The sequence below is a fragment of the Diachasma alloeum genome, unplaced genomic scaffold (assembly GCF_001412515.2).
Source record: "Diachasma alloeum isolate Michigan unplaced genomic scaffold, Dall2.0 Dall_scaffold_00313, whole genome shotgun sequence".
In the NCBI taxonomy this organism is placed as follows: domain Eukaryota; kingdom Metazoa; phylum Arthropoda; class Insecta; order Hymenoptera; family Braconidae; genus Diachasma; species Diachasma alloeum.
Genome location: NW_021680452.1, coordinates 747,414 through 772,884, shown reverse-complemented (window position 1 = coordinate 772,884; position 25,471 = coordinate 747,414). Strand labels below are relative to the sequence as shown.

General features: G+C 36.4%; 1 protein-coding gene across 1 annotated transcript in view; it reads left to right on the top strand.

Moving 5' to 3' along the window:
- The window catches only part of LOC107039967 (amyloid beta A4 precursor protein-binding family B member 1-interacting protein), a 304,909-nt gene extending 280,069 nt beyond the window's left edge, over nucleotides 1-24,840 (top strand). Inside the window, exons 5-9 of the mRNA XM_015259847.2 lie at nucleotides 17,632-17,802; nucleotides 19,117-19,272; nucleotides 19,363-19,596; nucleotides 20,523-20,752; nucleotides 22,011-24,840. Of these exons, the coding sequence (XP_015115333.1) occupies nucleotides 17,632-17,802; nucleotides 19,117-19,272; nucleotides 19,363-19,596; nucleotides 20,523-20,752; nucleotides 22,011-24,323 (3,104 nt within the window). The 3' untranslated portion in view covers nucleotides 24,324-24,840. The remainder of the gene's footprint in view (nucleotides 1-17,631; nucleotides 17,803-19,116; nucleotides 19,273-19,362; nucleotides 19,597-20,522; nucleotides 20,753-22,010) is intronic.
- Nucleotides 24,841-25,471: the final 631 nt, after the last annotated feature.

Here is a 25,471-nt window from a genome sequence, read left to right as displayed (position 1 = left end):
AGGGAACACTAGACATTTTTTTCTTTGTGAATCAATGTCTCTTCTGTGTTCAATTTTTACCAGAATATTTATTTTGAAATAATGTTCAAGATTTTTATGCAAGTGCTAATTTTCAATATTAGAATCAGTAGAAAATTAAATATCTGGGGTGAATAATTTATTTATTGAGTAAATTTTCCATCATCATGTATTCATTAAAATTAATTGGGTTTCCAATTTCTCATTAACGTTGATAACGAGTTCTCGACCGAATAAAAACTCCACGAAAATTTCTACCAAAACCCCAAAATGAATTCATTAAAACATAAATGACTCACTTCTCAGCATTACGTATTGCAAAACTTACGGCGAAGAGCGAGAAATTATCTAATCTCATAAAAATTCCTGACACATTGTGCTGAGACAGTTGTACCAGAGCCATTTTTTATTTGCACTAACTTTTATTCTCTCTGAATAGGTTTCTCTCCCGATGAATTCAATTTTTACCATAATATCTATTATAAAATAATGTTGTGGAGAAGATTTCGACCGAATTTTTAACTTGTTTTTAGTTTTTGGCCTCTGCGGTCATTAGCTGATTCGCAATGACGGAATCTATTATGTCAGAATGATAAAAATCGATCCAGCCATTTGGATTAAGCCCGATATTTTTTTTTTACTTTGTATGTATTGATTTGGTTGTAGACATCAATAAAGTGTGCCCTTGAGCAGGACCCCGCAAAGGGGGTCGAAATATTGAGCTTAATCCAAATGACTGAATCAATTTTTATTATTTGGACCTCATAGATTCCTTCACTTCAAATCAGCTAATGACCGCAGAGGCCAAAAACTAAAAAACAAATTATAAAATAATGTTCAGATTTTTTTATGTTTTGAGTCCGTCTCAGTGCTTATTGGAGTTGTTCAATTGTTTTCACAACGCAAGCGATAATTTCCAACATCAAAATACTAGAGTTTCTTTTCAAACATCTCTCGAGTCTTTCAATTCATTTTATCGTGATGAAATGATTCTAGTCGTTAATTATAGAATAATGTCAACAGTATTCTCTGATTCATGTACTTTCACAACTTCCCATCCGAATTTTTATTCTATTTCTCATATGTAAATACCGGATCGATCGATATTGATTATCACCAGAGGTCAATGCAACTCTCTTTGTGATTCCAGGTGTTCCGATCGACACATGTCCTTCTTGTGCCTTCCACCCAATCTGCGTCACGATTTCGATAAGTGCCGGCAGATTGACATTCACTTTATTAAATAACCGATCTATTATGAATGCGTTTCGGTCAATTCAACGTCGTTCATTGTGACGTGGTGATTTGTGACGATTGCAACACCGAAGTTCATTATTTTGAAGTCTTCAATTCAACGATTTTCTAGCAATGCACGTATGAAAAAATTGAATACAAATCCTTGGAGAATTCGCTAGAAAATTCTAGGGAATCCTCGTTAGAATTCTATTGGTTTTTTGCGGAATTTCTGTTAGATATTTGATAGGAAAAATCCAATAGATTTCGATTTTTCTGTTTGAATTTTTCTCTTTAGATTTTTTCTATTAAAATTATTGAGCACGGATTTTCCAAGTTCTTTCCACTCTATTTTGTTTTGTTTTGCATTACAGGATCCGAGTGAAAAAAAACTTGGAAAATTCGTACCCAAGTACGCTTGTAGAAAACATTCCAAGAGAATATTCCTGTAGAAAAATCGAAATCTATTGACTTTTTCCTATCAAATATATCATAGAATCAGCGCAAAAAACAAATAGAATTTTGACGAGAATTCCCTAGAATTTTAATAGAATCTCAATAGAATTTCTAGAAATTTCCTGCAGAATTTTCTAGCAAATTCGTTGAGTTTTTCGATCCAATTTTTTCATACGTGTGTCCGTTCAAGATAACTCGCTCTTCCAATTGGAGATCTAGGGTCATCTACATTGCTTCATGAGGATCAGAGTAAGGGCCAAATCAGGGTCATAAGGGTCAGAATAATTATCATTCGTCTCTTGACAATGAGTTATACATGATAAAAGGAAATTATGTGCAAAATAACCATTCGGAAGCATTTATAATTTATTAGAAAAACTTCCAATACAAGAGCACTTATTTCACGTTTCCCACTTGTTTGGTAATTTTCAACGAACGATTTTGTTGGTTCAAACAAGACTTGTTTGTGTCTCTCTCAGTGTAAATTTAATAATCCTGAAAAAGCGTTGACCATTCAGTTGTGAGCAAAAAAGGAAAATATCGATTCCAAAGTTGATTTTTCCATCAAAGAACGCTTTTGCCCCTCTAGCTAGAGAAATGAGCTTCCTAGAATATCAAGAACCATTGAATTCCCCGCTTCAAGGACGCGTTTGAGCCGCGCTTTCCACTTGCAGTCCTCAATGAGAAGTGGGCAAACTTCTCAACTGCACTGTACACTTCACCAGACCCTTCTCCTACCTGCCCACCTCGCTACTTTATTTTGTTCTTAGAACGGTCTCTCCGCTGCATTTCATGGTACACTTAACTTCAATTTATATTCACAAGCATTGAGTGAAATGAAGTATTTTTCTGTTCCCTTTGATCGTAAAAGGGTAACATCAATGTTTACCTCATTTGACGCTGGTTCCTTGATTATTGTTGTCTCTAGCTTGATACCCTATATAGTTAGAAGATTAGTCCGGGAGCTTTAAGTGAAAGTCTTGAAATTTTCGATATATTTACGCCACCGATTTGTTGAATTTTTATTTTCTGCCCTCCGGCCGGAAAGCGTCAACTTCCTGGCCGCTGCGCTAAACGAAGTTGCCACTTTCCGGCTACGTCGAGCAGAAAAATAGTATACACACCTTGGCCAGTAAATAACAAAGCCTCAGATCACATGTTTGTTGACCTCGGCTTCGCCTCGGCCGACAATTACATGTGATCTGAGACATTCCTTACTTTACTGGCCAAGGTGTGTAATCTACTATTCATCCACACGGTTTTATTCGGTCAATCATCAACCATGATATTCGCGTTGTTTATAAGGTATAAATCACTATGAAAGAGGAACTCTAAATGACATTCATTCACTTTCATGATCTCTGTGTGTCATTACTGACGAATCAGCTCATATTTGGAATATTCAATGAAATTCCAATTTCTAGGTTCAAATGACAATGAAAATAATTCGAAATTGTAAAACTGCAGGCATTTATTGCCCTGAATTCTCAGTGTATTGACAATTCAATTGAAAATTCAAGTTTTCATTCACATATTAATAATCATTTAAATTGAAACAATTATAGCATTAAAAATTCTAAAGTAGCTGTTGCTAAAGTTTCAAAAATTTTATAACAGTGTTAAACAAATCTTCATGAAGAAATACTACTGAACGAAAATTCTATTCTCAGAACTATTGGTTTGAGAAGTTTGATATTCGCGAATGAATGATGAAAATGAAAATGAAATTGGAATTTCACGAACGATTTTATAGAATTTTTCAGAAAGCGACATTTCAATTTATTTTAAGGGGAAATATCATGAAATTGTAAATTTCACCGAAAATTTAATGGAACCCCAAATTTTTGAGTAGTAAGAAGACGAAAATTCCGCAACTTACTTGAATTCTGAAAAAGACATGAATATTAACTACCAAATACCGCGGAATTTTCAAAAAATTCAAAATTCAGGAATATATATATACATATTAACCTGAATTTTTCTCATATAGGATAAGGACGCCCGCACAATTAAGTTAGTGGTTCCTTATATTGTTTATTTCTTTCTTTTCTTCTTGTGTTGTTTATTCTTTCATTTATTTTTGAAAATGATAAAAGTAGCATTAAACAATTAAACGAACATATTGTTTGAGGTCACATTTCTACCACGACTTGTTATACGGTCAGAATTATATTATTCCACACTAAATAATTGCTTCATTTCACAAGATAGATTGCTCCATAAAGCATCTAGAGCAGAGTCCGCTCATTAGTTAATCTTCACTGGATCATTCATTAAATAATCTTTACTGAAGATCTTAGATTATACAAATCTTTTTTGTCTTTGAAGAAAGATATTTTCCAATTTTATATTTTTTCAAAGGAATATAACGAAAGATTGACATAATCTAGGATCTTAAGTAAAGATTATCCTTCGTCCTAGGCTTAAGGTTCTCCCTGGCGAATGGATTGGTGACAAAAAAGGTAACACGAATTTTTTTATAGAGGATCTGTTGATTTTGACTCAATAATTCGATTGAAATTAACAGTTTTGATCGATTTCATCATCAAATTAAATTTTCACCGACGAAATTTCTTGAAATTTCAGTAGTAGTCCATACACTAGGTACCATTGAGCATCCATTTTGAGAAGTATTGGTCGACTTGGTGTTTTTTTATGTTTTTCGATGCGGAGAATCCGAATTTGAAGGTCGTTTGGACGGAAACCGATGCAAAAAAAAGTTATTAACAATTCAATTCAACAGCGGGCGCCAGCTGTGAGGAACCGCGCGCGTGGTATCAATCGCCTCGAACGTCTGGACGGTGAATGACACTTTTTTGAGAAGTGTTTCTCCTTCATTTTATGGACATAGTATTTTTATCTATGCCTGCTCTCAATTTCTCATTTGTTATGGATGTTCGATGAGTGTTCTTCGCAGAATTGACTCGAAAATGAAAATGCACGTCGTATTGTTCATGTCGGAAATTGGATGGTTACAAGAACCGTTACAATCCTCAAAACTCTTCAGTAGATAATAAATAAACTATTCTCTTCACCTGATGTACATTTATTAGTCCTCTAGACCGCTCCTGCCACTCATCGTATCCTATGTGATTGGCGCAGTACTCTGAGTGTGCCCACTCATTGATTAACAATTACCCTTTACATTTAAAAATTACATATTTTGAGTAATGATGAGGATGATAGGGAAAAAACGATGCATAAAATGAAGAAGAAACAATTCTCAAAAAGTGTCATTCACCGTCCAGACGTTCGAGTCGATTGATACCGCGCGCGCGGTTCCTCACAGCTGACGCCCGCTAATTAACAATTCCCACTATCAGACTAAATATTGACGGATCAGAATTTTTCAAATTTAGTTTCATTCATCTCTTTGAACTGCATCTTTTTCATTCTAAAAAAATTTTGATTGGACTTCTAGTATTCATTCCACGCCCATATCAACAATTGAATTGTTAATAACTTTTTTTTGCATCGGTTTTCGTCCAAACGACCTTCAAATTCGGATTCTCCGCATCGAAAAACATAAAAAAACACCAAGTCGACCAATACCTCTCAAAATGGATGCTCAATGGTACCTAGCGTATGGACTAAGAGTGAGCGTGTGGGTTTCTACCGACTTGTGTACAACGGCGAGAGAGGGGAGAATAACCAGAAGAGATGTATGGAAAAAGCGAGAAGCCGAGTGTACTCTTACCTCAGAGGCCTTTAGTCGAGTCCCGTCACACGCGCAACCACCATCGTGCGCCTTTTACTCTCGGTCATTAATCTCTTCATTCGAGTGGAAACAATTATTACATTATCGGAAAATCATATTGCCGGCCCTCTTCTATAGAAATGCAGTGCAAATGCCTCGCGTGCATTAGTGAAATTTTCTAATCAAACCCGAGTGGATAATATTCCCTCGTGAAAGGCGATAAAAATAAAAATGGGTAGTGAAAAGTGTAAGTGCTTTGTGATCCAGTGAAATGAGTTTTTTTTATACGCGCGATGCAGAGAGGTGCAGTGGAGTGGTTGTAACAGAGTCTTCTATCGTTTTATGTTCTGTGGTGATCGACAGGCTCGCCATTCGAGCGGAATAGCCGTACTTCGATGCGGATCAACCGGTCGAAAATGCCGGGCTTTGGGAGCAACGAGAGTATACTCGGATATTACGGCGATAAAGGTATAAATAATTCGGCAGATTGAACGAGGGGGCTACCTCATTATCATTGTTTTCGGGGATTATGCGGGGGCTGGGCTGGTCGGGGGAGTTTTTGGTTGGAGCGTTGAAAAGCTCCGCAAATTTGCGATCACTGTGTGGAGGACTCTTCTCATCGGTCCACATTGCGAGATAATCGAACGAATGAATTCACTTCGCATTCTCGCAACCTATAGGGGAGCTACACTGTTTGAAATTTCTTGAAATTTCAGTCACATCGTCATCTGAATTTTCAATGTTGTCAAGTTGAATTCAATTTCAAATGAAAGCGTTTACTGAATTTCTAATTTATCTTGAGAATTCAAGAAAATAGGGTTTTTCATGTTAAACAATCATTGATTTTGCAATGAAAGCTGGAATTTACAGTCATTATGAAAATTGAACATTATATACAATTCAATTTTCAATAGATTGAGAATTAAGGAAAATTGTTGCCTGAATTTTTAAAATTTTCAAGGTTTTTCAGTACCATATGGACCTGAAAATTGAGAATAATTTGAATATTTAAGAAATTAACTGATTTGTCAATGAATAAATATACAGAAATTTAATGTAATTTTGTCGTTAAAAATTTCAAGCTTTTTCACGTGAAATTTCAAGAGTAATTTTCTAACAGTGTGGTGCATGCACCGCCCATCTAAGGGAAATGAGTCTTTTTGCAGCCTCGCACTCTACAAGGAGTCATAAACGGTTAGAATGGGATCTTCGAGGTGTTTGCTCGAAGATGTGAAGAGAACAGATTTTATATTAACATTAAACATATTCAATTATGTAATTCAATTGCCATCGGCCAGTGAGCGATGGAATTGAACTTTGAGGGTAATACCGTCCGGCATGCGTCCAATACCGCCCACCTTGTTTTGATGACTTTTTTGAGCCATGCAGACCAACTGTTATAATTTTTGCTACTTTCATTCTTCGTTTTCATTCTTTAGCTCCATTTTAAGAAAGATTTCATGTGAATAATAATAAAGTATCCTGAATTTACCCGATGTTTCAGTGGCCTCCGACTATCCCAAACAATCGAGCTGTCACTCGACTGCTCTCTAGCTGCAGAGTCTAGCAGCCCTATAGAAATCCTGAGCGGCATTACCCACAAACTCTGGGCGGGATTACCCACAAACGCGGAGGCTGATAAAATAGTCAATAATAATTGATAAATATATTTTTCTGCTGTCGAAAAGGTCGCAATGGATGTGGAAATGTATAACGAACATATATTTCGCACTCCATTCAATTATGGACCAACTGAAAACTTAAAAAATCTTAAATTTTGGGGTTGAAATATTTTAAGAATTCGGTAGAAAATGATTTGAATTTTTGTTAACGGTGTTTCCACGGTAGAAAATTGAAAATTTCTGTTGAAATTACTTGTTGTTATCAAATATTTGCATAATAAAAAAAGAAATTTTTTTTTCTCAGCTCTTGAATTGAATTCAGTGAACTAAATATTAAACTGTTCATGAAATTGTTATTTTTCTCCGTCAATGGGAAAAATTTTATAAAGTTGTATGTTTCAGCTGGAACATCAAGTGGATTAAGCTGAATTGTCAGTTCATTTCAAGTCCTAATAGTTAATGACTACGTAAACTAAATTTTACAATTTCCACTGTTTTTCTTATCATATGAGGAGTTTCAATAGTAAGAATTGGTGATAATTCATTGAAAATGTCATTTCACAACCATTCCCGGAAATTTTTACCAGCGTAGTTTTCAACTTGAATATCAATTTGATTGTAAATTGAAATTCAAAAAAAAGTTTAATCCGAGTCGATGACCTAGCCACACATTTCAGTCCTTCCCATTGACGTCTTAATCTTCCATTCCAGACCCTCATGTCACCAAAAGTCGTCGACATGTGCCTTGAGAATAGGCCGCATTATGCCCCACAGAATGACTCACATTCGTCCACTGTCAGTTACTTCTGTCACATACACAGGCACGAAAAGCCTCAAAGGTTTCTTTTTCTTCCCACCTCTCTTTGTCTCGAATTTTTCACTGAAAATACGCTTCGTAACGGTAACACACCTGTACGTGACACAAACGCGCCTCCATCCTTACGATTGTAAGCACTGAAATACCTGAGGCCCTCGATCATCGAATTCGAAGAACAGGAAACAAGTGGTGACAAAGTTCATTTTCATGTTTCATTTCGTCTACGTTGATTGAATTTGCGGTCTAGAACAGTGTTATCCGTTTTTGTGGAGTAATTTGGAAATATCACCAACTCGTCCGCTCAATCGTTATGACGACATCACGTCACCACTGGCCATTCCCCCGAGTTATCTCGCGTTCCAACCGCGAATCGTCATCAACACTCTGTCTACTGTGGTCACTTGCTCATCGCAATATCGAAATTGTGAATGCTATTGCCCCAAAAAGTGGTAAAAACTCATTTTCGACTGTGGAAGGGGAATTGAATTGTTGATGATCACTCAAAATCGATGGCGTGTGTTTTTCATGAAAAACATAGAGAGTTGCTCACAGAGAGAAAAATTCAAGTGCTTTTTTATAATCAAGACAAAAACTTCCAGCCCTTGAATTTCTTCTGCAGCACTAGAAAATTTGTTTTTGGTACACTGTGAATAAAAAAATCTCATATCTAAAGCATATCGACACTGTTTAAATTTTTCATCTGAAATTTATTGTAAACTTTTTGGAAATTTTTATCGAATTTAATTACCACTGAAATTTCAAGGAATTTCGCCATTGAAAATCCAGAATTTCGTGGAAAAATCAAAGAAAACTGTAAATTTCAGTTCCATTTTTTCCTGAAAAATGAATATAAAACCAGTAAATTTCGGTAACTATATTCTGGAATTTTCAGGACAGTGACACTGAATGCGATTTAGGGCGAAAAATAATGAAATTTCAGATATCACTGAAAATTCGGTGTAATTTAGCACTTAATGTTCATATTAGATTGGAAATTCAAATAAATTATAGAATTCTCGTCTTTGTGCTGCTTAACATTCTGGAATTTTACTGAATTTTCAGTGAAATCTGAAATTTCATGATTTTTCTAACAGTGTACTTGAGCAAAAATAAAAGGCTAAAATAGGCTTAATTTTTCCAGGCCTCTCAACTTAAGTGGCCCGAGAAAGGTCTCATGGTTTAAGGTGAAACGGGTGAAATTCTTAAAGTTCATATACACACAGGGATTGCCTTCCCCCTTAAAATATTCTTGTATACTCAAGTATGATTTTGTCGCTAATGAACTCACTCAAATCGCGTGGAAGAGTCGTCAATCTTCAAGAATTTATTGTTTTCATAATTTTTTATCCACTTCCAATATATTGATGATGGAATGCGGAATGATAGTGATGAACGTTTCGGCTATTCAAATAATCACAGACAAAAAATGAATTCTTTAATGAAATAATACTAATAATTATATGACAGTAATCTTGTACCTTAGGGACAGAATATATCTTGATAAACTTCCCTCTAGAAAAAATAGGTTTATCCTGACAAGGCACCGTCTCGTATGAATGATCCGTCTCTTCAGCCAAATATTCCGTTGTTATTGATAGTAGAGGGAATTGATCATATTTGAGACCTTCAAATTTGAACCAAACAATTATAGAGAATAGAATTCAGTAACGAAGTGGTAAAACGGTACAATATCTCGGAATCTAAGGGAGATAGCAAAATTTTTATGATAACCTTTTTTGTAGAGCCAATTGAGAGCTACAACAAATGTGATGAGGAAAATTTCGCTATCTCCTTTAGATTCGGAAATATTCCTCAAAAACTCAACTGGGAGATGAATCGATTTAAGCCGTTTTACCACTTCGCTACTGAATTTCATTTATTTCATTAGTGCTACAATTACAGTTACACCTGCCCAAGCCTTTCCTTCTCAGCATAACAATAACAATAGATAAATGCAGAAAATTGCTCTAGGTATTAACCTAAATGCAGCCAACATACAGAAAACATAAGACACCAAACAATTATGTTTTTGGTAATTTTCAACTGACCATTTTGTTGGCCCAGACGAGATTTGTTTGAGAACTTGTTCGTTTTTTTCTCAGTGTATTGCAAAAATAAATGAACTTATATCAAAAATTCTCTGCTCATCCCATAATAATCCAGGAACAGGCCGTTTATTTCCCCCTATTTTTCTCTCCTCAGGGCATCATTAGTGAAACTCCACGGTACTTTTCAACAGATTTCCTTCTCAGTGCAATCAACAATACTTAAGTTCGTCAGTATCATCTGATAGCGGGCGATTACTTAAGCATCTTGAATTATGATTGATGACAATTGGAATCAGATTCACATCACACAATCTTCCTTTTCCCCCACCACCGTCTCAACAAGAAGCTACAAAATTATCACAATTGTGTATTGGATATTAAAGTGGAAGCGTTAGGACTCTGAAAACCCACGCAATACACCAATAATAAGAGAACGGGAAAAGTGGGGGAGGTGTATAAATTGTCTGCAAACTCGATAGAATTCAACGCCCTCGCTCAAACTCATTGTCACGAACTAGGCACTCGTGTTCAACGTTCCTTGTCGAACGATAAATTTAAGAAGTTTTGTATGTTTATCGCAGCTTTCACTTGTCTGATGACTCTCGATATAATGCAAAATTTTCACTCAACTGAGAACTTGAAACACGAAAAAGCGTCTTCATAATTGGGAGGAAGTGAAAACTATTTGATATTTATAGCAATGGATTGATGGAGATAATTAGAAAGCTGGAGCTGCGGGGAGAATTCAATAATATCCATGAGCTTGGTTGAATGTTTGGAATACTTTATCTAGTGCTCCAATCTATCCTTTTGACAAGCTTGGAGCATAATTTTCTCAAGAGCTTTGAATTCATTATCCCAACAAAATCACATTAATGAGATAAAATTGGATACGTTAATGAAAGGTTAACATTCCCTTTTTTGATCATAAAGATAATCAGCTGTGTCATTCGAAATAATTTGAAAACTAGAAAGGCTTCCGTATCTTTCTGCTGATTACATTTGAGAATGCTCTGAAATTATATTGACAACCGCAACCGAAATTGATAATTAAATCGTTCACCGAATTTTTTATTTATAATTGAAAATTCACGAAATTCGGTTGTTTATATTAAACAATTGGTTACATTACGATGGCACCTGGAGTTTTTAAACTCATTCCGAAAATTCATCATTTTATTTATAATTCAGATTATATTATCATAATTCATCATTATATTCTTAATAAATTGAGAAGTGGCAATCATAATTTCCTCAATTTTCCTATTTCATTAATGATTCTAGAAACTAGCTGATCTATTAGTCACAGCATATGGGAATTTCTTGTAAATTTTAGTTATTAAAAATTCATTTTTTTTTCACCTAAAAGTTTAAGAGAATTTTCTTAACAGGAGGCACAAAGAATAAAAATTGAGTCCTCAAGGGACTCCTTATTTCCAGGAACGTGTGGTTCTGAGATGCAGCAGATAAAAAATTCGTGAGAGAAGTGGCTTCGTCGCCAATCTTTAGGGATATGATCGTAAAAATTTAACGAAAAGGCTTTGGTATGTAAATTTTGTTACATTTCAGATAAGCTCAGTTAAATTTTCCAGTATTCCCCCTTATTTCGCGGGATTATTTTGTCATGAAGATTTCGTGATTTTTTTATCCTGAATTTCAAACATTTTTTTACTCAGATTTCAGTGGTAAAAATCCGTATGATCTTAAAAATTAGAGATAGTTCTCTGAAAATTGAAACTTTTTGCTTCCGAATGGAAGCTTTGTATTTGACGGACTCTTTGATTATCTAATTTTGATTGCAAATGGTCTAGAATGTTATGAAACGTGAAGAAATGATTTTTTTAGGGTCATATGTATATGTATGTACACTGTTAAAAATTTTCATCTCAATGTTCCGTACCAAAACCCGGAAATTTTTACCGTGCTTAATTTTCCCTCAAACTTCAGGACATCTCGTGATTGAAAAATCAAATATTCCATTGATTTTCAGTTTGAATTATCAGAAAATCCCTAGAATACTTGATTTTTCAGTTCAATTATTCCGTGGGAATTCGAAAAATTCAAGGAAAAATTGAAAATTCATATCATTTCCTGTCCTAATATTTATGTTTCATTGCAAATTCTATCAAATTATGAAATTTCCGTCAGACTGCCCCTGAAAACTCATGAATTTCCTTGAATTCTACGTAAAACTTGAAATTTTATCACCATTTCCTCCCAAAATCGAATTCAACGTCATGAATATTGCTTCCAGATTTTCCATGAAATTTCAAAAAATTTCTAACAATGTACGTGACTACTTATTTTTTCTATCCAACAAAGAAAATAACAGTTTGTCCAGCATCTTCTACGAGACCTGTCTTCTCCAGCTGTATGAACTTCTTTGACGTTAAATCTGGTTTGGTTTTCAGTATTGTCCATGAATTTTTCCAATCACCTGATTGATTCACTTTCTGGCCACGGTATACTGATTGGAATGAACATTGCATAATACTAAGCTGCACTCACATGGTCTTCCCTCTCAAGCAATAGGAAATTCCTACATAGGAAATTCTCTGAGTGGATTAAAAAAGTTATGAAAGAATTTTCACTTTCCAAGATCAAACTCATTTTGTTCCAACTTTCTACGCAACGAGTAACTGAATTCAACTGTTATCATGATTGATTGATAATAGTCGTACAGGGATTGATTCGCTGGCACAACCGAATCACATGAATTGAAGTAGGCCACCTGTATTATTCAAAAAGGGTGTAATTCAATCCTTCCATCTCGTGATAAATTTTCTTCAGAAATGATGGAGCCGTCGTACCTTCCTTTCTCGAACCAAAGGCATTGAAGGTAGTCTGCAGAATTCATCTCCGGTTCAGGATTTATGATGGTAGACAATTGATTCAATATTCCTGATGCTTTTGTCTTCATCAGGTGTTACCTTGAATGCGAGATTTTCAAGCAAAGTAGGAATCCTCTCAGGGGTTCTTGATAGATTCATTGAAACGCTTTCGAGATTCTTTACTATGTACACTGAGGGAAAAATTTTCTAAATCTCAGAATGTTTTTCGCTTCACCGAATTCTTCAAAATTCGCGATAATTGGTCATTATATTTCAATTCTGTTGCACGATTATATTTTGTTCGAAAATTTTTACCCACAACTTCAGAAAAATTTTCATCATAAACACCCAAAAAATTAATTTCTCATTTGAAGATTTCAAAGGTCTTAAAATCAGCAGCGAAGCGGTAAAACGGTTTAAGTTGGTTGTGAGTATTGACCAGTTTTCAATGAATATCTCGAAATCTAAGGGAGATAGCTAAAATTTTGTTATGATCTCTTTCGTAGTCCTCAATTTGCTCTACAAAGAAGGTTTGTTTGAAACGCAGCAAATATTTCACTATTAAAAGTTACCGAGCTCAACGAAAAATCTCGAATGAGTTCTGGACCCTTCGAGTTCACGGGCAAATCACGATGCAAATCGCCAAATATGAATTCTCAGTATCAATCTATCTATCAAAGAGTATACATCTGTTAGTCAGAGAGTTACCTATTGAGTACAGTATCGTCGTAACTGCTCAACCGAGTATATCCGCGTGAGATATATTGAGTCTAGCGCTGACTGTACCGTCTATATTAAATTCTAATATTAGTTAATTTCCAGTCAGTGTTAATCAATTTTGAGTTCTCTATCTATTTCAATACCGAGAGATTATCCAGTGAATTGTAAAGACAATCATCAATTAATTCGCGACATTCAACAAACAGTGTACCTTAAAATTTCAAGAGGCATGGCTTACGCCACAAATAAATTACATCACCAGTGTATTTAGTAATGTACGTATTTCTTGATTTTCACCCTCGCTCGATCACTTCCCCCCAATCCACCCTCACATCATAGCCTCATCTCTAACAAGGTTTTTACAAAAATTTCGTTATCTCCCTCAAATTCAGATATTTCTCGAAAACTCAGTTAAAGACTAAATCGACTTGAACCGTTTTACCGATTCACTACTTAAATGACACTTTCAAAAGTCTTAATTTGAAGTCTAAAAGTCTTAAGTTAAGAGTTTAGAAATTTTCAATTTGAGACTTTAAGATATCAATTTAAGCCTTCCTAAAATCTCAGATTGAGACGTTGCAAAGTTTTAATACTTTCATAGACTCAAGCTGATGCTTTCGAATGCCTCAAATTAAAACTTTCGGAACTCAACTTAAACTTTTCAAAACTGTCAATTTTAAATACTTGAAAATCTAAATTTGAGATCATAACCCTCGAAATAAAGCTTGTTTTTTTGTGCACATTTTCATCCGGGTAGTTTAATCATCGACAACCTTCCCGAGCATAGAGAATTCAATCCATAATCTCCAAAGAGATGAAACAATTCATCCTCCGCTCCCCAAAATAATATAATCCCTATCACAAAAGCCCAATATTCCATTCTCTCATTTCCCCACTGACGAAGCTCACAAACATCAATGAAATCATCCTCTCATTCAAACATCACAGACTGAACGCAAATGTGAATACATATTCCATAAATTCAATACCATCAATTGTGAATTTGAATGCTGGCATACCAGCAAAATATCTACGTGATAACAAGAGCAAGTAGAATTGATGAGCGTTGGACACAAAGCGGTGCCAAGCAGCCGCGTTTGTACAGTTAATTTTGTTAATTACCGTAACGAGCCTTGCGGCGTGTTGCACGAGACTGCTGCTCATGTACACCTACGTCGTTACACCTATCTGCTACATAATAATTACGCGCGGTATGTGTATCATCATGTAGTCGAAAGGATATATCACTTCACCTTTTAATTCCGAGTTTCGTGATGTAAATATGAAAGAGTGGAATTTATTCAATATAAAATTCATTTCATGGCTTATCCGTTGAATTTAACGAGGAGCCGGATAAAATGATAGGGTAACGCGAGACGTTTATCGATCGTGTGAGAACCATTAGCAGTATCCCGTAAAAGGTAACACCATTGCCATGTCATGGTATGTTTCAGTCTGCCGGAAATTAATTTTGAATGTATACTCGGAGATATCACGGAAATCGGCTGTGGATTATTACTAATTAATGATAGTTTTTTAGTTGTCTTCGTGATTTTTAGCGAAGCACAGAGAAAAGGAATTCCTACACTGAGAGAATAACAGCGGAGTTCTCAGACAAGTCTTGCTTGTTCCAAAAAAATTATTTGTTAAAAATGATCAAAAAAGGATTTTTTTGTGAAATTTTTTACTGGAAAAATAGATTTAGTTGTTCAAAGAAATTTTATTCTCTGCCCAAGGAAGAAATGTACTTTCTAACACTACTTCTTTATTTTGTATTGTATATGGCTCCCGGAAAATGTTCGTTTTATATGAAATGAGGGATGATAGTTTGTCGTTTCGGTGGTTCAATAATCACACATGAAAAATGAATTCTTAAATGAAATTATAATAATGATATGACAGCAATTTTATAATTTAGGGACAAAATATTTCTTGATAAACTTCCCTCGATAAAATATTTTTATCCTGAAAAGGCACCGTCTTGTATGAATAATCCTTTTGAGCCAAATATTTCGTTGTTGAAAGTAGAGCAATTATTCATGTTTGACACTTTCAAATTGGAACCAAACAATTATGTTTTTGGTAATTTTCAACTAAAGATTTTGTTGGGCCAACAAGACTTGTTTGAGAAGTTGTTCGTTTTTTACATGAAGAAGAAAAAGACGAAAAAGAGGAGCCTATACAACCGTAACGGTAGTAGGAAAGAAATGAATAATAAAACAAAAATAACTTGTTGGTGTTAACTCATTGAAATTTTGATGAAATGAGATAATTTTTTTTCCTTTGGAAAGTACAATCCTTTCCCTTTGTGAAGAGCCTACACTAAACTGAACTGATCAATTTGTTTCTGAGTTATGGGGACTGAAACAAAATTTGAAAAAGTCCATTTTGCCCAATTCTCCCCTAAATCAAGAACCTTCTTGAACTCAGAACATTCGAAAGGGATAAAATTGAAAAAACAATCGAAGATACATTCAGCATCAATTCAATAAAAACAGGAAAAATATTTCTGATACTTATCTTTGTCATTTTTGAATATTTGAAAGTGGAAAAATCGTCCATTTTACAATCCGAATGTATTGAATTTAGGAACTAAGTTCTTTCTAAAGTGAGAAAAAATGTAAATTTAGCTAAAAATTACTACCGACGCGGTGGCCGAGTCAGTGAGGCGCAAGTTTAGTGTGCGAAAGGTTGCGAGTTCGATCCCAAATGGAACCGAATTTTTCAACATGCGGTTCCGACGAACGGGAGGTTGCTAATAGAGTAACCGCCTGTATCGGCATGGGTTTCCTGTGATTTCCCATGCTACTCCTGTGTTCTGTAGGAGTACGAATGGGGTACAGTGTATGATCAACAGAGCGCCGAATGGGACCGAAAAAGGACTCGAAGGCCGTAAAAAAATGTAAAAATTACTGAGACTTCGAATTTATTTGTTTCCTTCTTTGAACAGAGCTTAGAGTAAGTAAAAATTTTACTTATTTCCAACATTTTTTGCTCACTAAATTTTAGTACGACAGAGTAATCTTAAAATCTGAGGAAAAATTGTTCATCAAATTTCTGATTTATTATGATAATTCCAGAAAATAGAGCCTTTTCACATGCAACAAATCTGGAGATGCCAATGGAAAATTGAATTATCAAATCAGTAGTGAAGTGGCAAAACGGTTCAAGTCGACTTATTTCCCAGTTGAGTTTTTGAAGAATATTTCCGAATCTAAGAGAGATAGCGAAATTTTCGCAATTACATTTGCTGTAGCTCTCAGTCGGCTCTACAAAAAAGGTCATAACAAAAATTTTGCTATCTTCCTTAGATTCCGAAATAGTCATTCAAAAGTGGCCAATAATCAAAATTGACTTGTACCGTTTTACCACTTCGCTACTGAAATTAATCCCAAAAAAATGAGCAAATATATTGATTTATTAAATTTTACAGAAAAAATATTTTTTTCAATAACAAAATTTACAACCTCCCTGTAAATTAACCTCCCTGTTAATTAATCGTTGAATATTCCAAGAGATTTTACTCGAAATTTGAGGTGAAATGTTCTATCAGTGCAAATATCTCCTTAAAGAACGGGTTTAGAGGAATGTATTCGAAGACATTTCTTATAGAGAATTTCAAGCAGTGCGAAAAAAGTCGCTCGACTTTTTTCTTCAACACAAACTGGTTGCACATACATCTGCGGAATTAGCTGTGTCCGATTATTCATGATACAGAATTAAATCAATGTGAAAAATACTCCATCATTTTGCTATCTTCCAACAGGCTAAATGTTTATCACCATCAATCATATAAATCTCATCACAACAGAATTTCCTCTTCATACAAAACTTCCCTCAAATATCTACGTCCGACATTACCACACAAATTATTTCATTTCAACTGTCATTAAATACCGACGAGAGCGAAAGTTTTGTCCAAGGTCGGTTACCCGGTTGCACTCCCGTGGCTTTTCTCGGATAATGATCCTGGACGCATACTCTCGCGCTCGGTAGTCGATGGCAAACATCAGAGAAATGTTCAGGCAATTAGTGTAGAACTGGTTCCCATTGCTTTGCGTAAAATCACATGGGTCTCATCGATTAACGATTAATCAACCGTTTGAATTTACTCTCGCGTGTGTACTGAGTACCTCAATTGATCCATTGAAGCAAATAATTAAAGGAATTTTCTAATTTATCATTGCAGATTCACAAGATGTTGACCTGGATGCAATTCTTGGGGAGTTATGCGCACTCGAGAGACGATGCGACGGAGACATTGCCTCGACACCGGCGCCAGACGCTCAGCGACCTGGAAGACCTAACAGCGGAAGAATCAACGCTGGGGACAACACAGATATTGGAAAAAATGATGGTGGTGAGTTTTATATTTTTTCAAGTATTCGCATGACAAGATTTACCACAAAGATAATAGTATTTCAATGATTTAGCTAGAAATACTGGGCAATTAATGCAATAAGATCGGTCGAGACATGTATTTGCGGTTTTATTAACTGCAATGAAGACTTTTCATCATTTCGTCCTGAGATCTAATAATGTTTCTTCAACTTTTTTCTCCGTGTGGAGAAAATTTCACTGAGAAAAAAAATTTCTTTTGTCAAGGAGTTATTTTCTTGGGAGAACTTATTTTTTTACGAACATATTTCTCCAGACCAGTCATTTCCAGATGGAACATGTCCGTCTCCAAATATTACAATTATGTTGAATTATGAGATGATTAGGCTACATATGACCTTGAATTAACCCTTCATTATTTTGGATTTTTTTTTTATTTGAAATTTTCTTATGTAAAATAATTTGGAATAATTCTAAATGTTAATAATTGTCAATGGAGTTGACATTGAAAACTTGACAACAGGTGGTATTAAGTTTTCAATGTTGTGAATTTTCGTTACATTTCAGATCTAATCGTGTACGGAATTTCTCATTCTTCTGAGAAACTTGATGAAATTAAATTGTTCATGTTAATTCGTCACTGATATTCCAATAATGGTTTGAATTCTCAAATTCATGGTGAAAATTGAACGTTACATTCAAGTAAATTTTCAATAGATTGAGAGCACAAAATAGTATATTTCGTAACGAGTGCAAAAACGTGTTTTTTGGCGAGTGAGAGGTTTATATCACGAGCCGAAGGCGAGTGATATAATCCCACGAGCTAAAAAACATTTTTTCACGAGTTACGAACAATATTTCACGCTCCGCGTGCCTAAAAGTCCAATTTCCGCCACATTGTGGTGAAAAAATTTATTCAGTCAAGTCGAGAATGTATTCATTTTAAATAGATTTCATCAATTTGGATCAAGTATCTCGACTCAAAAAATATCAAGTCCGTTGGCAATTTGATTCAAGTAGAGTTCGAATTCAATCAAGTAGGAAAATACTTGATTCAACAAATTTTTTTTAGACCGAATGCAGGGCAATCTGTGCCTGAATTTTCTCAATTTTTATAATTTTCCGTTTCATCCAGATCTTTAAATTGGAATTCCGTGAAAGACTCCAGAATTAAACTGTTGTTAAAAATGTAACAATTCTTTACATCAAATATCAAAAATAATTTTTTAACAGTAATCCCTAGTATTATTAACCGATAGAATTGTCTATTTAAATTCATCAAACATGCAGCACCATATGCACTCAATTAAGAGTCAATTTAACCAATTTCCATCAGGAATGCGAACAGACAGTCCTGACAATGACAGCGCCTTCTCCGACACTGTATCAATGCTGTCAAGCGAAAGTTCAGCAAGCAGCAGTGGATCAGGACACAAGCCGCCTCAGGCCGCCATGCACACGGCCCCTCAGCAGCAGACACATCAACTCATGGGTAAATTTGCATTTCAATGCTCATAATCACATTCATTATGGCGTTAACGATGTCACCAGTGACTTATGCACTATTCTGTAATGCTTGCAGATGCTGCGGGTCGAGCTAAGGCTGAGAAAATTCGTCTTGCTTTGGAGAAGATGCGCGAGGCGAGTGTTCAAAAGCTCTTCATTAAGGCATTCACATTGGACGGAAGTGGGAAGAGTTTGTTGGTTGACGAGGGCATGAGTGTTGCACACGTCTGCCGATTGTTGGCTGACAAAAATCATGTTGCCATGGATCCTAAGTGGGCTGTGGTTGAGAATTTGCCAGAGCTTTTTATGGGTATGTCATAAATTTTTGATACCGATGAACATAATGTAGGTTAATGTTATTTCTCTTTCGAAGAAATCATTTAAAAGATTCCAGAAAGGAACTGTTTAAGGATATCCAAGGATCTTTTACAGTTTGGTATAGAGTGCACTATTTAGACTTGACCATTTTCAATTATCAAATTTGTCAATTAAATTGCGTGAGAAAAATTTGAAAAAAATCATGCCTATCCTTCCTCATTCAAATTACATTTTGCACAGAATTATAATTTTTCTATTATTTGTTGTTCATAAATAAATAATAGAAATTGTTTAAACTTTCGAAAATCTAATTTTTTTAGGCATCAACTCGATTTCTGATAAAATTCTGAACATGAATCAATTTGTTACGATTCCGAACAAATGATTTTTATGATCGAAAATCGATTGTTGATAAATTATTAATATAAAATGTTCGTAATTTTCAAAAATTGCAATTTTTTAATTATTTCATCCATCTTTCTCCAAAAGTCAACTTTCTAATTTTTTATTAGTTTTTAAAACTGTTTTCTAATGGTTTAGTGTTGAGATTCAAATTCAGACCAACAAAGTTTAAATAATAAAATCATTGTAAAGTGTCCGGAAACTTAGGGTCAAATGGGGCTCAAATGAATGCTCTGATGTTCGACTACAAAAGTAAAAAAGCATTTCAATGGAGAAAAAAATTGCCAAAGTACTTGGATACTCTTAAGTGGAAAATTTTATTCTAGCTATTCTCTTCGGAGATATTTTCAGAGTTAACCTTCTAAAATTTATAGCATTATTTCTTCTCAGCATTTTTCTCAAAACTTTCTCAAAACTGATTCGTTCAAGTGTGTAAAATTACCAAGACCAATAACGGCAAAAGTTTTCCCCATCCGATGTTTTTCTTATCTTTCCATTGTCACTTCTGCTCATTAGAGAGAGTATACGAGGATCACGAGCTTCTGGTAGAAAACCTCCTGTTGTGGACTAGAGACTCAAAGAACAAACTTCTATTCGTCGAGCGTCCAGACAGAACCCAACTCTTTCTCTCCCCGGAAAGATATCTCCTTGGTCAATCAGATAGAAACACAGGGGAGTACGACGATCATTCTAGGAACATATTACTCGAGGAATTCTTCTCCAGCAGTAACGTTGGAGTACCCGAGGTAACTACAGTGAAAACGTACAGCTCCTGCCTTACGTGAGAATTATTCGGGCCATTTGCCAAAAAGGATTTTAACCAACGAGTTGGCAACCGCAGTTGAATGTCAAAAGTTGACGGCTGATATTTTGGATGTGCAATTTAATAAAATATGATGATTACTCCACTTGCTCCGGAAACATTTTCTTTTTTGAGGGGGTGAAGATGTAAGAAATTGAAGAAATTCCAGGGAACATTTGGAAGAAATCTCATCTTGTGAAACAATCCGTTGCTCAAATGATTCTTAGAGAAAATCCGCGTGTGAAAAAATTTCTCGTTAAAATTGTATAAGTTCTTTGCATTGATTCTGTGAGATATTTGATAGAAAAAAGTCAATAGTTTTCGATTTTTCTCTGTGAATATTCTTTTGGAATTTTTTCTATGGAAGTACTTGAGCAAGTTTTTTTCACTCGGATCCTGTAATGCAAAATAAAACAAAATAGAGCGGAAAAAACTTAGAAAATCCGTGCCCAATAATTTTAATAGAAAAAATCTCAAGAGAAAAATTCCAACAGAAAAATCGAAACAACATTTCAGATTCCGGCTACTAATTAGTATTATTAATTCCCACTTGTGTATAAAAATTTGTGTCGATCGATTCAGTACATTCTGGTAAATAGCAATTCATCCAAAAAACTTTTTTTCTAAAAAGTTACACATCGTCATTTTATCGATTATTTTCGAATCTGGGGGCTTATTCTCGATTTGTTTGATATACTTCACCAATGACAGATGGATGTTGTTCTATTACTGAATTACATACCTATCATTGACTATCATTGTATTTTTCGAGTTACATTGTTAGAAAAAAAATGAAATTTCATCTACAGCTAACTAGTAACTTCATGGAGAGTGACATTGATTTGAAATCAGGCGGTAAACATTATGGAATTTCAGAGAATTCCCTAACTTGCTTAAATTTTCATTTCATTTAAAATTTGACTGATTTTTCTTCATTTTTATGGGATCATTCAACTGAAAATTACAGTTTCCATTGATTTTTTAAATGGATTGAAACTTCAGAAGACCACAATAAATTTAAAAATTCCAGAAAATGTATCGGAAGTCTCAGTGAAAATTTTGTAACAATTCATACAAAGCCTCAATAGAATCGTTGAATTAATTAAAACTATTCATTCTAATGAGATGGTTTGTTCTATGTCTCACCTCTTTGAAAATTATAAGATACAATTGAACTAAACATTTTTTCCATTCTCTTCCAGGTTGAAGGTCCACTGTACCTAAAATCCGACGGCAAGAAGGGTTGGAAGAAGTACCACTTCATTCTCCGTGCTTCCGGCCTCTACTACTGGCCAAAGGAGAAAGCAAGAACAGCCCGTGACCTCGTTTGTCTCGCCACCTTCGACGTGAACCAGGTGTACTACGGCGTGGGTTGGAAGAAAAAATACAAAGCCCCCTCAGACTTTTGTTTCGCCATAAAGCACCCCCGCCTCCAGCAACCGAAATCCACCAAGTACATTAAATTCCTCTGCGCGGAGGATACTTCTTCCCTGGAGCGATGGATGGTGGGCATTCGCGTGGCGAAATACGGCCGCCAAATAATGGAGAACTACCGAACCCTCGTCGACGAATTAGCGCAAGAGGATCTCGACCTCCTAGCCCACGCCCGTTCCTGCTCCGTAAGTTCTATCGCTGTTCCACCGAGTCAAACCCAGTACAACACGACCACCGAAAACGCGAGACAGTTCACAGAAATGCGACACAATGGAACTGAAAACGGACGACAATACGAGAATCAGCGACAGAGTTACAATTCCGAGCAGCGACAAAGTTACACTGATGGAAGACTGAGTCGAGCGAGTTCCTCGAGCTCCAGCGGTTGTCTCTCAGACGGTGCCCCAAGCAGCTGTGAAGTCGCCTTCGAGTGCGGAGAGTTTCCAACGGGCACGATCAAGCGAAAGCCCTCGATGAACCCAAAACTCCCCCTGACGTCCATCACAAGACAGCTGAAAGAGGTCGGCGAAACAGTCCGCGATGAGCCCGACAGTTGTCCCAGCCCCACGTCCTCAGGCTCAGGAACTCTGACGCGAAGGCACAGTCGAAGAAGAAGTGGAACCGACTCCGACGGTTCAGGTACCCTCAAGCGACACCACAGGTCTGGCAATGGCACCCCAGTGAGTCCAGTGCCCCCTGGCACCCCCGTCAGAGAGAGAATCAGTCCAATGGGCTACACCAGGAGTGACTCAGACCCGAAAACACCCACCAGTCCAATTCCCTCCTGCATGATGGACTCCATAACTTCATTACCACCCCCTCTCTCCCCCTCCCGAGTGGTCGAGGAGATCGAGTCTGACGGCGAGCCCCTCCCCCCGCCGCCCCCCGAGATGTTCAGGTCCAATTTATCCCTAGACTCTCTTCCACCTCCTCCCGCCCCAGGCGAAATTCCAATGTGTGAAAATTCCGAATTGTCTGGATCATCCCTCTCCCTGATGTCATTACCACCACCCCCTAGCCCCCTAGTCGGTGAAACTGGTACAATAAGACGTGCCAGGCCCAAACAGTCAACTCCAACAAATTCAATGTCCCCAGAGGGCACACCGACTCACACACCCACTCGTAATAATCTAGTATGCACCACTCAAAATGGTAATTCCGTGAATAATGGGTACTCATCACCACACAATTCTTACCCAGATTCCAACGCTAGTACCCCAACATTCTCGCCAAGTACTCCAAACTTTGTATCCCCACCGCCCTTCATACCGCCACCAGCCTACGGCTCTCAGGCACACAGTCTCCAGAGGCAAAATTCCAAGAACGAGCAGAATTATGGAACATACCCGGCCGCCCAGAATCAGGCAATCAGGCCCAATCCGAATATGGACACTGTGAGGAGGAGTGCACTGAAGCAGAATTCGAGTCACTATGCGTCGCCCCCGTACTTGGCCGAGTTAAAAGCGTCATCGAGTCCTCAGCCGCAGAGGCGAGTGACAATCCAGGAGCCCCCGACCTCGCCAAAGTCGAAGACAGGCACTGGCAAGAAGATCTCGTTCAATCTTCCACCTCAGCAGGAGCCTGGGAGTCCAGCGCTGCCGCAGAGGAAACCGATGCCAATGCCTCCAACAAGAGCAGACAGCACCAGGCTGACTTCACCGAAGAAACTCGCAGCCTCTGATCAAGCACCTCCTGGCGATTTCCTCAAAGATCTACAGCGAGTCATGAGGAAAAAGTGGCAGGTTGCACAGAAGTGCAAGTTGGATTCGACCACAACTCCACACGAAGTCCTAGGCTTCAGGGATCCACCACCTGCCATTGCTGATTACAGGGAGACTAATGTGTCCAATTGGGTGCAGGAGCACTACGGTGCGGACAATCTCTACGAAAATGTCTACACGAGCGATCCCAATGCACCAGTTGAATACGCATCAAGCCCATCGAGACAGCCGTCAGTGCGATTTGCCGATGAGAATCGCAGTATGAATATCGCCAATGTCATTGCCTGCAAACGAAGACCACCCCCTCCACCACCAAAGAGAGCGGAGACAACTCATTTGACTACACGTGCGATGCACTGACAATAGCAGATAATTCAGCCTCACAGCGAGAGGCGATGGTACTCGTGCTTCTGCGGCTGGTGGAAACAGTGACCAGAGTCTATCTGTTGATTATTCATTCATTCTCTCGACGCTTTTTGAGAATGTTGAGTGAGGGGTTTATCTTGAATGCTGGCTGAATTCCAAATTACACTCGCAGTTTGCTAATCGAATTTTGTAGGAAAGTCGGGGGTGATGTTGTTTTGTTGATGTAGGGGAGGGAGACACTGCCGCACATTATGAAGATGTGATATTAAACAAGCCAGCTTGGATAATGCCAGATTATGTAAGGAATTATTTGGCCGTGTCAATTGGGTTTTTGCGCACGTGCGTGTCACGGTAGAATACACAGCTGGAAATTGCAGAGAAATGATCATTTTATTGCATTTCTGGTCGCAAAATAACACGGACAAAAGCATTTCGGTGAAAAACCTAGCGAATTTGCTGGAAAATTCAATTTGGCTTCTATTGATCTTTCAATTATTTAAAAATTCCACAACTTATCTGCGTGCTTTTTTTTCAATAGAAATACTCAATGGAAATTATTCGACAGAAAAAATAGAATTCAATTTGTTTTATAAAACTTATTCCATTGAGATGTTTTCTATAGAATTCCATTGATTCAAATTTTTCAAGGTTTTTTCGCTTGATTTTTCTTATCAAAACAAATTGAGAAAATATAGAAAAATTCATATCGAAGAATTCCTACACGAAGTGTCTCAATAGAAATGCAATAGAATGTTCGTTGTTTTGACAGAAAATTCCTTTGTGTATTATTGTCTATACCCTCGTATATTTAGACGAATACAAAATAATATAATCGAATTTATAACGCGAAAGCAAATGAGTATAATTATGATAAAACTATCGGGCCTGCTACTTTTCCATATTTTTAATGCATTACAAAATTCATAGATTCTGTTCTACCATCTATTCGTAATCAAGGTGCTTTATATACGAAACATTTACACTGTGAACAATTTGAATCGTAAAATCAATTTTTGAAGTATATAAAATTTGCATGTATATGTATATTGATTTTTAACGACTATATACATATATATGTTGAGCATTTATTAACATGAATAATAGTACATGTATAGGTATATCGATGAAAACGAGTAACTCAT